We start from the raw sequence: 11,620 nt of genomic DNA, 5'->3' as shown, positions 1-11,620 counted from the left end.
TTTCAAGAACGATGATTGGTCCGCTTCATATTGCATCAGAGGAATATAAAAGTAACTGCTTCTGTCAGTCACAAACAAAACCATAGAGGAAATAAAGGGCTTATTGGCCTTTTTAAAGAAGCATTAACCATACATCTATTCATGATAAGGAAGTTGTATGGAAAAATGTAATTGATCGATCTGTTCTTTAGCATGTACTTGAAATAAGTGGTTTACAGATGCATATGGCAAACATGCAAAACTGTTAATATAACAGCAAAGATCATATTGCACACAATAGAAACTAGGTAAAATCATATAAAATAAGTATTAAAGAGCTCATTGGAATAGTAGTCATGGGACGTACAATAAGCATGATCCTAGTGTTTCAACATTAATTACTAATGAATTACTTACTACTTATTTGCAGTCACCCTTAACAAATCGATGGAATTATCTTTTTCCAATAAAAATACTTGGGAGTATTGGAGATGACTTCATGAGAGATGATTTCTGTTTATAAAATTTTTGTGTATGTTGAATATGCCCAATGTGATAATGGAGTTTTAACACATTCAAGAGAGAGATTATCTTGCTGTTCAAAGTAACAGATTTTTTCTTAAAGATTATATAGTGTAAGATCTTCCAGTGTACTTCACTTTATTCGGAGTGCAGTACTTGTATGGAAGCATCCAGGATTTCTTCCAGTTGTATTCATAGATCAGGCACTCCAATGATATGTACCTCTAGGTGTCACTCTGACTTTCTTTAGGAGTATACCTTTAATATATGTATCATTACATTTCTTTCCAAGTAGAAAGATTCCATCTGATAGTGATTCCTCATGAAATATTTTACAAAGGTAAGGTGGCTTTTAACCAAGGGTTCCAAACTAAAGGAGCTTGTTTGGGAAACTGAGCATTTGATGTGTAGTTTAGAAGCCAATTAATTCTTTGGATAAGTTAGTTGGAATAAAATAATACAATGAATCTAGTTAATTGAGTTTACATAGACTTCTGAGTGATAAAACGTTGCGTTAATAGTCATATAGGAAAAAGCGTGAGAATAATTTGACAGGTAAAAGACAAATGACTTGTAAGTGTCCACACATTCAAACTTGTTTGAAGCCATCAAGACACAGTGATTGAAGTGGTCTAGACTTTGGTTGCTCCTGGTCAGCTTTTTCAATCTTAACACACAGGCACACACAGGTGATACATCTGATTTCATATTTTATAGCAACACAAACAGTGTAATGTCAACAACAAACCAAAAATCCAGCAAGTAGTAGTACTGCCGTGGCATTATAAGAGATGTGATCACATAATCGCTTACGTGATGGAAATTTTCGATTTTGATGGTTTTATTTGAAATGTATGTATCATTCCATACACTTCACTACATGTATTTAATTGTTGTTGACATCAGAATTCAGTGAGTTTGAGAAATCGCCAAACCCCAAGTTCCCAAGCACTACAAGCTGAAAGCTGAGGTGAACGGTATTTTCTAGTAGGAAGCTGTTATCTCGGTGCTTCCCATGCGTCTTGAACGCAGCATCAGACAGCTTGTGTTGTTGGGCTGCGGTTCGTCCTCATGACGTCATGACGGTCGATCTCCGCTGACCCGCTGGATCCGCTCTGGCGAAGAGGCGGCGCGCCGGAAAGCAACGGGATAGCAAGAAACAAGCAGCAATCAAAACAAAACTTCTGGAACTACACTCGTATTCAGTTTTTATATTTCAATGCAAGACATCGATAGGTGTTTACGAAGTTATTTTTAGGGAACGCAGCTGTTGCAAACAGTTGTTTTTGCGAACGAAGTAAGCGTCTCGGCCTTGTCAACTTGGCTAGCTAACGTTAACGTTAGCTGTAGTTAGGCCCAGCTAGCGCTAGCAGTGAAGCTTACTTTTCGCTAGCAAAAGCAAAACAAGGTAAATAAATTGATTGTATTACCAGCATGCACGGGTAGACAGTCTCACATCTTGCGAGATAGAAGTCTGATTTTTGGCTATTGACTAATGAATGATAGTTACCATTAGCCGCTTAACTAGAACGCTAGCAACGCTAATTGTGTTAGCTAGGTACATCCAAGCTATCAGCTAACTAGTTCGTGTTCACTAATGGATGCTAAGTTATTGGACTGTAGGCGTCTCATTTTTCGAAAGATTTGAGTTGCTGTATGGTTATCATATTGGATATATAATGTTAATTACCATTAACTACTAGTTAACAATTAGTTTGAGCAGTACTGAGTTGCTTAACTCTTGTAGATGTGTGCAGAAGCTTAGCTAACTATCTGAATTGATAGTTAGGAGCTAATGGTAGCTACCGACTCCCACATACTGAACGGACTGACGTGCCAGCCCGCTCAGAAAGTAAACAGTAGCCTGTGCGGTGCGAATGGCTAGCGTCGTAAACCAGCGGTGTTTTGCATGATGAGCGTTGACGGTGTGCCAGTCACGTTAATTAACGTTAGTCTAATTTGCTTAAATACTGGCATTTAGCCAAAAGCATTTGAATTCTTACAAGTAGCCCCGATACATGCCACTTTATAGAGAGAACGTCAAGCCAAACTCCATTTAAAAAATCTGGTTTGTTATTGTTGCCAAACGTACATGTCTCTTACAACGTACCTTAAGATAATTTATTAATCGTTAGGAGCTACTATTCAGTTCGGCATACATACAATAGAACAAACAGCACTTACTTCAACAAAATTGTAGCTTTTTTAAATTGGTTTCCCTGTTTCCACAATCTTGCCCCACCAAAATATACCTTGGAGGGCCATAGTGAGCAGTGTGAACCCATTTAAAGAGTTGAAATGTTATTGAGACAAAGCGCTGCTTGTTAGATCACTTGTATGTCAGATTTACCAGAAGGCCCCTAACAATGTGTGAAAGTCATGTTCTGACAGGTACACAAGTGTGACGATAAGCAAGGCCACATTAGATTGCCAGATTTTTTGAATGGAGTTTTGCATGGAGCTCTTTCCTTACAAGAGCGAACACAACGTTATTAGGACTAAGTCATGAGAGACAAGGTGCCGTGGGGCTTTCACATGACACCCTCACACACACACACACACTCTCACTATTTGCTTGTATGCAAGCGAGATAAAAAAAGAAAATACCCAGCTCGGTTCCGCCTCTCCTCCTTCCTCATCCAGTGTGCTTTTGTTTTGGCAGGAATGAGTGATGACCTCTGTGGTGGTGTCAGACGGTGGAGGGAACATGGTGGAGTATGTCACCGTGATGGAGGATCCCCAGCAGGTACGCCTGTATAGCCACGCAGCTGGTTTAGAGGTGGTGTGAACGCATGCCAAGTCAATGGGGGGAGGCGAACGGAGTACGATGGGTGCAACTTCACTCTAGGCAATGCAATCGAGGCGAGGAGGTGTTCGCCCTTCATCTGATGCAGTAAAGCGAAAGCCAGTCGATTTCTAGCGGGTGTTTGTGATCAGTAACGTACACACAATAGCGAGACTGTAATACCAGAGGAGTGAGCATCACTCAATACAATGTGAGAGAGCGCTGTTTGGTGTTAGGGGTTAAGTGTGTCATAATGCAATCATAATACTTGGCTAGTAATGTATCGTGGTGTAATCAGCATAATAGTTGGCTCAGTTTCCCTGCTGCTTTCTGTCGGGTCAAGTCATGGCGTCAGACCTGCTTGCATGTGGGCGATATTGCTGCTTATGTTTCAAGTGAAGCGATCAAACTCCCGGATAACATCAGATTAGATTTCACTTTGTGTTGTTTCTGAACAAACGGTAACTCGGTTCACTTTTTACGTCTTTGATTGTAATGATGTTGTAAGCCTTACTGGCTTTGGCATTACACTAGGGCTGAACGATTTTGAAAAAAATATCTAATTGTGATTATTTTGACTGATACTGCAATTGCGATATGATTTGCGATATTAGAGGGAATGATCATTTTTACATCATTATTCTCATTTTCATTGAAAAACCTATTAAAATGATTATGGTGTGATTTTTGCGGGGATCTGTACCAAACAAAGATGTTTTCTTAAGTCTGTAGAATATGATGTGTAGGCCAGGACATCTCTGCAGCACCACAATATTTCATTTAAAATGCTATTTTGACACACATTTCACCTTTAACAAATATGGCGCCTCCTGTGATTTGAAAATTGCAGTAGGCCATATTGCGAAGTCGATAAAATTTTGATTAATTGTTCAGCCCTACATTACGCTCAGGTCAGAGTAAGTAATTAGGGCTGGAGGCAAAAGTGCCCTTGAGACAGGGACCAAAATTGGCACCCACCAAGCACCAAATGTCTGTAAAATTTGTCACCTTTATTCTCTCAGCTGTGAGGCCACCAAAAAAATGCAACAAGACAAAATAGTATTGAAAAGTGGACATTGTACATTCATTATTTTGGCCTGGGAAAATGATGTGAGCTTATGACCGAGTGATTCTTTCCAGCGCGTTTTGGGTCAGAAACTGCAAAGGACCGGAGGCAGTAGAAAATGCGGCATCACACAGCCAGCAGTAGATGAAAAACTAACACAAACCACCTTGTCAACAAAACATCAAACAAACCAATATGGTAAAAAACTCAACAATAGACAGAGAGGGGAAAACGGCACCATCCTCTTCTGTAAGGCCTGCTGCCACTTTCCAGCAGTGGGGAAGAAGCTCAAACCAATCTTAGCGCTACAAACCGTTTATCTGCCAATGTGCAATTCAAATATATTATTTCATAGTTCAATAAAATTGCCAAAACGCCCCTAAAAATCACATTCACAATTACTTGCCTATTACACGCCCGCAGGTCGACCAGCAGCCCGTTGAGGAGGAGGAGGTGGTGCAGCAGGAGGTGGAGGCGGTGATCATCGAGGGCGTGGAGGAGGAGGAGGAGGAGGACGTGGAGGAGGAGGAGGAGGGCGTGGTGCTGCAGGAGGAGGAGTGCCCGGCGGTGATCGTGGAGGAGGTGCCCAGCGCCCAGGTGGAGCAGTGCTACGCCGCCCAGGTGCTGGTCTACGACGACGAGACCTACCTGATGCAGGACGTGGCCGAGGAGCAGGAGGTGGTCACCGAGGTGGTGGAGACGGGTGAGGGTAGAGTGTGTGTGTGTGTGTGTGTGTGTGTGTGTGACTGCTGCATGTCCGCTTTTAGATTCATCCAGGATAGGGTTAGCTTTTAGTACAGTCTGTGTCCTATCTGCTTCACTAAACACAGTTGGATTTCATGTCCCTTACCAATTAAATTCCTGCTGTTCTTTTTCTTATTCTGCCAATTTATGAGTTCACAGCTTTCAGTTCAGTTGGAAATAGACTGTTTTTGCCAGCTTTGTTTCTTTATTTTGGTTTTTAAATCGGTCTCAAATTCATTTCCAGGTAGCTTCAAAAAGGTCTTTTGGCTTTCGGAAACGTTCTTATCGGTCTTTATTATCTTTAAAGTCACAATGAAACAGCATTTGGAGAACACCTCGCTTCTGTAATTTGACATATTTCTGGTGGAAATAGGATGTAACCCAACGGGATAGCAGTCAGGGAGAGAGAGGTGGTTTTATTTGATGGGCGGGGCGGGATTGATCAAAAATTTGTCCTGGTTTTATTGGTGGGAATTTTCGTGTGCACCTACTGGTACATGATGAGGTAACCACTAAAGATACAGGAAGTAACAGTAATGGGATTTTGATAATTGGCATTTCTTGTAAAAAATATTAAAGGAATAGTTCACCCAAAAATGAAAATTCTGTCATCATCTCCTCCCCCTCATGCCAGTTGAAACACAGGTGAAGTTTGTCCATATAACACACAGGGAGGCTGCCAGCACAACTCCATAGCAGCCTTCTCCAAAACAACTGAAGTCAGTGGGGACCAGTTCTTCAGAGTTCCAAAAAGACCTACAGTATATTTACACCATCATTTAGTGCAAATCTCAACTACAGCTGATTGATTTGCAACAAATAATGGTGTATAGATCTTTCTATTCACAGCATCTGCCTTTGAGCTGCCAGTTGTTTTGGTGTTTGGCGCCCTCTGCTGGCTGGAAGGCCTTCTTTGTGGTTCGGTTGCAATACAGGAAGCAGGAAGGGAGGAGGCGGGGAACAGGCTGCCACTATAAACAAGGAAGTCACATTTGGAAACGGTTCAGCTGGCGGCACATCGCACGTTTAAAAACTATTTTCTCACCCAACAGCAGGATATGGGTTTCCCGCTAGATTCTTAATTGATGAGCCGTTCCTGTCTTTTATCTTCCTTTTAACCCGATGTCCTCGTATTCCTTGCATCAGCCTATGTGGTGACAGCGTTTTCTCTCCTCCTCTTCTTCCCCTCTGGCGCTGTGACAGTGGAGATGTCGGGCCACGACATGGTGTGTTTCGACAAGACCTTCGAGGCGGCCGAAGCACTGCTCCACATGGAGTCGCCCGGCAGCCTTCACAACGAACGCAACACAGGTAAACGCACAGTCGAGACCTCGTCCTCCCTTCAGTCCCTTTAGTCTCAGAGGTGACATACACTATAAAGAGAATAGTAAGAATTGGCATCTGATGGTGTGTTTTACCCCAGTGGAGGACGTGATGATGGAGACGGTGGTGGAGGTCTCTACAGAGTGCGGGCCCATAGAGGAAGAGTCCTTCCCCATTCCCGAATGTGAACCCGCCGCCAAGAAGAAGAGAGGAGGTCAGTGTTGGACCGGACCGGTCCTGTTCATTCCATTCATACTGTCTTTTGTACCACAGGGCTTCCTGTTCTTTTGGTCTTCCTGAATCTCAGTAGCCTACAAAGTTAGACCAGTGGTGGGACAATCCCAAAGGTGTTTGGGATATTGTGCCATTGGTCAACTTAGCTCTTATGTGATGAGAACATAGACACCAAAATGAATGATCCATCTGTCCCCGGTACATCATCATGCTAACATAGTAGGTTGACAGTAGGCTCCATGCCAACACATTAGCATACACTATGTTGAGTGATAGTAGGCTCCATGCTAACACTTTAGCACAGTGGTTCTCAACGTGGGGTCCGGGGACCACCAGGGGGTCCACAGCAAATTGATTGAATTGTTAAACTTCAGCATTATTTCATTTACAAGAAGTTAACACAATTAGAGAATGTAGAAGAAATGTAGACTATTTGGATCATAGTTTCACTGTTACCTCTCTACCTGCAATAGAGATGGTCATAGAATTCTAGACAAAATCATATCTAACAATAAAAATATTTGGGTCAAATGGGGGTCCGTAGCCCTAATGTGGACCAAGGTTGAGAATCACTGCTTTAGCATACACTAATAGCTAAGCCAGTGAACATTGTACTAGGTTTCCTTGTTTTTTAAGGAAATCCCTCTGAAAACATGAATGGGAAGAGATCAACAGAAGAAGAGACAGTGCTCGTATCTACAATAGTGGCTTAACAATAGATAAAATAATCTTATCTTATAGTTTAACAGTTGTACTGTGTGTGTGTTTGTTGTGAGCGCAGGTGGACGTAAACCCAAGACACACCAGCCTGCGTCCAACGGTTCCTTTGACCTGGGTATAAAGAAGAGACCAAGGGAAGGCAAAGGTGTGTTAAAGCTCCGCGCCTGCTGTATGTGCCATGGGAACCGTGAATCCCTAATCTCAAGCATTGTTGTGCTGTGTTGTGCGCCGGTCTCCTCCAGGCAACACCACCTACCTGTGGGAGTTCCTGCTGGAGCTGCTGCAGGATAAGAACACCTGTCCCCGGTACATCAAGTGGATGCAGAGGGAGAAGGGCATCTTCAAGCTGGTGGACTCCAAGGCCGTGTCCAAGCTGTGGGGGAAACACAAGAACAAGCCCGACATGAACTACGAGACCATGGGCCGGGCGCTGAGGTGGGGCTGTCTGCTGTTTTGACTCTTTTCATGCCCCAAAACAATGTAAAAAAAATCACAAGTATTCAGTGTTTCCCCGGAATATTACTCAAAGGCAAAAGCCTCTGAAGCATTTAGACCATGGGACACTAAAACCAGGGTGTCCGCAGTAAGGCTGGGCGATAATTCAATATTATTGTTTATCGTCTTTCAGTGGAATCATATCGTGATGATATGAAGATATTTTGATATCGTGACACACATTTCTGCTGTCTAAATTGATGATGACAAGCAAATTTTACTTAAAAACTCTCATAAAATGAGGTATGGTAGGAATATTATTTGAAAATTTCAGTTTTGTTTGACATCACACCTAACATTACCATTCGGTTCAATGAGATGAACATTAATTTGATTATTTAACGCGATTTTGTATACATGAACCATATCGTGATATATACTGATATCGAAAAAAATCCTTATGATTATCATGATATTGATTTCAACCATATCGCCCAGCCCTAGTCCGCAGGCACTCTGAAGTCTATCTAAATTCAAGGCCTTAGTATTACAATGTCTTAAATTTAGTAATTATAGGTCTTTTATTTGATTTTTTAAACTATAACATTAAATAGAGGTATTGGCAGATTGTTTACATCCAGTGAACTTAAGTCGAGGCAGAGGTGGAAAGTACGGCAAACAAAGTAAGACAAATGTCATGCAGTTTCGCCAAAAGATGTGAATGGGACCGGCAGTAGAGTTGATTTTTGTTTCACCGTTATGTCACCTTCTATAGAGTACAACAGGTGGCACCTGGCACTTAAGATCAGCCAATAGCAGAAGGCCAGTTCAGTACCTACTCTTCACCATTAGGTGTCAGGCTTCACCACAGATTTGGGTTTAGTTCCTCTTTAATTAGAGGAAAATTCATGAGAAAAAAAATCACATTTCACCTTCAAACGATATCCTTGTTTGAACGCTCCTACCATACCAAGCTGGTATGCGTGGTCACTTTTGGACTAGTCAACCAGTGCAGTGTGTGTGTGTGTGTGTGTGTGTGTGCAGGTATTACTACCAGCGCGGCATCCTGGCCAAGGTGGAGGGCCAGCGGCTGGCCTACCAGTTCAAAGACATGCCCAAGAACATCCGCGTGATCGACGACGACGACGAGGGCGAGGAGGCGGAGGACGGCGACGGGGTGATGGCCGCCCAGCACCCGGCTCACCAGCAGGTCGCCGCCGCCCTGGGCGCCGACCCCCCCGCCGGCGGCCAGCCCCAGCAGAGCTACGTCACCGTCATCCCCACCAACGCCACCACCACCAGGTCAGCCGACTCTTCGGGGATTTGGTGCATTTTCTGGGGGAAGACTGGGGGGATTCAACAGATGGGTCATTTTCCAGGAATATAACAGAATGTATTTTCCAACTTGTTTGACATATTCATTACATTAGATGGTTTTCAACCTAACTGGAGTGGGAGCCAGACATTAACAAGTCCAGGAAGGAAGAACATTTTTAGGTCATGGAAGCCCTCCAATTTAGTTATGAAAAGTCATGGAGTTGGACATCAGGGTAGGGCTGGGCGATATGGTTGAAATCAATATCATGACAATCATAAGGATTTTTCTCGATATCAATATATATCACGATATGGTTCATGTATGCAAAATCACGTTAAATAAGCAAATTAATGTTCATCTCATTGAAACGAATGGTGATGTTAGGTGTGATGTCAAACAAAACTGAAATATTCAAATAATATTCCTACCATACCTCATTTTATGAGAGTTTTTAAATGAAATTTGCTTGTCATCATCAATTCAGACAGCAGAAATGTGTGTCACGATATCAAAATATCTTCATATCATCACGATATGATTCCACTGAAAGACGATAAACGATAATATTGAATTATTGCCCAGCCTTACATCAGGGCCACAGTGGGAATCCTGTTTTAAGTAATTATATATTAAAAAAAAAACCCAAAAACTCTTGAAATGCATTGCATGGTCAGAACTGATTGAATTCATAATGTATAGATTCCAGCCCTGATGGAAAGATGAATGCATAGTGAATCATAACTGTTTTGCCAGTGAATCAGTGCTGTCTAGGTAGCAGACAGACATTAACCCTACCTGTTACACTCATATGTACAAGGCAGGAGAGTCATTTTTTTTTGTAATTTTTCTAACCGCTTGTGATTTGTCCCGCAGGACCATCCGAGCCATGCCTGTGGTCATGACCAACTCGCTGGGCCAGGTGACGTTAAACTCCTCCTCCATCCTCACCACCGCCGCCGGGGTCCCGGTGACGGTGGGCGGCGGCGGCGGCGGCCCGCCCAAGCTGGTCATCCAGGCCCTGCCCACCATGCTGCCCGCCGGCTCCAAGGCGGGCGAGAAGATCACCATCATCACCATCCCGGCCAACCAGCTCGCCACGCTAATGCAGGCCAACACGTCCGGCCAGCTGGCGCAGCTCATCCAGGCCAAGCCGGCCGGGGCCACCACGGTCCAGCTGACGACGGGCCGGCCCACGCCGCAGCTCATCCTGGCCAAACCGGCGGCGGTGGCCCAGGCGCTGCCCCAGCTCTCTGTCCAGGTCAGCCAGCCTCACCCGGCCCCGCCCAAAACACCCACCCAGCCCCCAGACCACGTCCAGCTTCCCCCCTCCTCCTCCTCCTCCAGCGGTCAGCCCGAAGCAGCACAATCAGAGGGCGCGGCAGAGGCTCCGCCCCCCTCCACAGAGGACCTCCAGCCCAGCCCGCCGTCAGCAGACACCCCGGCGTCCTGAGAGCTCCGCCCCGAGGCTGAGGCTGAGGCCGGGGGGGGGTGGAGCGGAGGTGGAGGTGGCGGTAGAGGAAGTGACTCTGGACTGCTGAGAAAATGGAGGACACACTCTATACTTCCACAGAGCCGAGCTGCCCTCTGATTGGCCGAGGCCGGACCCTACTGACCTTTGACCTGACATTACGCTCCAATGAGAGGCCTGCTCTCATGACGGAACTGCTGACCTTTTTGGGCCAAAGCCCCAAAACTATAAAAGGGACTCTATTGTATAAACACACATCCTTCAGAGCTCATACTACCCATAAGATGGGCAGCCTTAGATTGTAAATTAAAAAAAAAAATCCTTCTTTTTGTAATCAAACATAATATAAAAAAAAAAAAGCCTGACAAGACTTTGTTGTAAAGAAAAATAAAATGGAAAAAATGTTTTTTGATACTCAGCGGGTATGTATCAGTACAGACATATAGTTTGAATTCATCGCTGTTTTTTCCTGTCTCCTGTCTTTATGGTTTGTCTGAAGCTCTGTTATTCCACGGCACTGTCATTTTCTCCAAACACTTTCTTTGTCCTGTTTTTTTTTTTTTTTCTTTCTGCTCATGAAAAGGGAGAGAAGGGACGTCTATGTCAAGGTAAAAGAACTAGATGGTGTGCTCCATATTTGAAGTATATGCTTTATTTTTTTTTCCTTGTACTATCAGTGTATTGAAGTAGATTTTACTGAAATATGTATTATAAAAAAGACAAATGTGAATTAAAACTGCTTGTCTTTTGTGGTGTTTGTCTGGAGACACACATGCCTTTAGTTCATTCGCAGCCCTTTTCCATACCCACCTTGAAAATCCATAAAAAGGGTCTAATGTTCCTTGCTGGTATGAAACATTTCCAGACTTGGTGTTTGAAATTGAAATGAAGTGGTCCTGACTGAGTGAAATCTAATCCTAGACAGGTATTTCCTAGATTCTAGTGCTTTTCCAAGAAATGCTTAAGTAGTGATTCCTGGTGTGTTTGTTGCTAGAGAAGTGGTTGTAATTTTGTAGGAAATAATCA

At 43.6% G+C, this 11,620-nt stretch overlaps 1 protein-coding gene across 2 annotated transcripts; it reads left to right on the top strand.

The window, feature by feature from the left end:
- The first annotated feature begins 1,619 nt into the window (after positions 1 to 1,619).
- elf2a (E74-like factor 2a (ets domain transcription factor)) lies at positions 1,620 to 11,401 on the top strand. Of its 2 annotated transcripts, XM_071540173.1 has the most exons (10): positions 1,620 to 1,909; positions 3,164 to 3,247; positions 4,776 to 5,055; positions 6,300 to 6,407; positions 6,520 to 6,633; positions 7,435 to 7,518; positions 7,616 to 7,808; positions 8,853 to 9,110; positions 10,000 to 10,555; positions 10,626 to 11,400. In XM_071540173.1, the coding sequence occupies exons 2-10, from the start codon at positions 3,173 to 3,175 to the stop codon at positions 10,662 to 10,664; spliced, it is 1,707 nt and encodes a 568-aa protein (XP_071396274.1). In that variant the 5' UTR covers positions 1,620 to 1,909; positions 3,164 to 3,172; the 3' UTR covers positions 10,665 to 11,400. The 2 variants fall into 2 exon arrangements, with proteins under 2 accessions (XP_071396274.1, XP_071396275.1); XM_071540174.1 differs by having other exon boundaries at positions 10,000 to 11,401.
- Positions 11,402 to 11,620: the final 219 nt, after the last annotated feature.

This window comes from Centroberyx affinis, unplaced genomic scaffold, assembly GCF_046629955.1.
Source record: "Centroberyx affinis isolate AG114_WGS23_722 - 3 ecotype Tasmania unplaced genomic scaffold, CSIRO-AGI_Caff_v1 ptg003571l_1, whole genome shotgun sequence".
Lineage (NCBI taxonomy): Eukaryota > Metazoa > Chordata > Actinopteri > Beryciformes > Berycidae > Centroberyx > Centroberyx affinis.
This window is presented reverse-complemented; position numbering and strand designations above follow the sequence as displayed.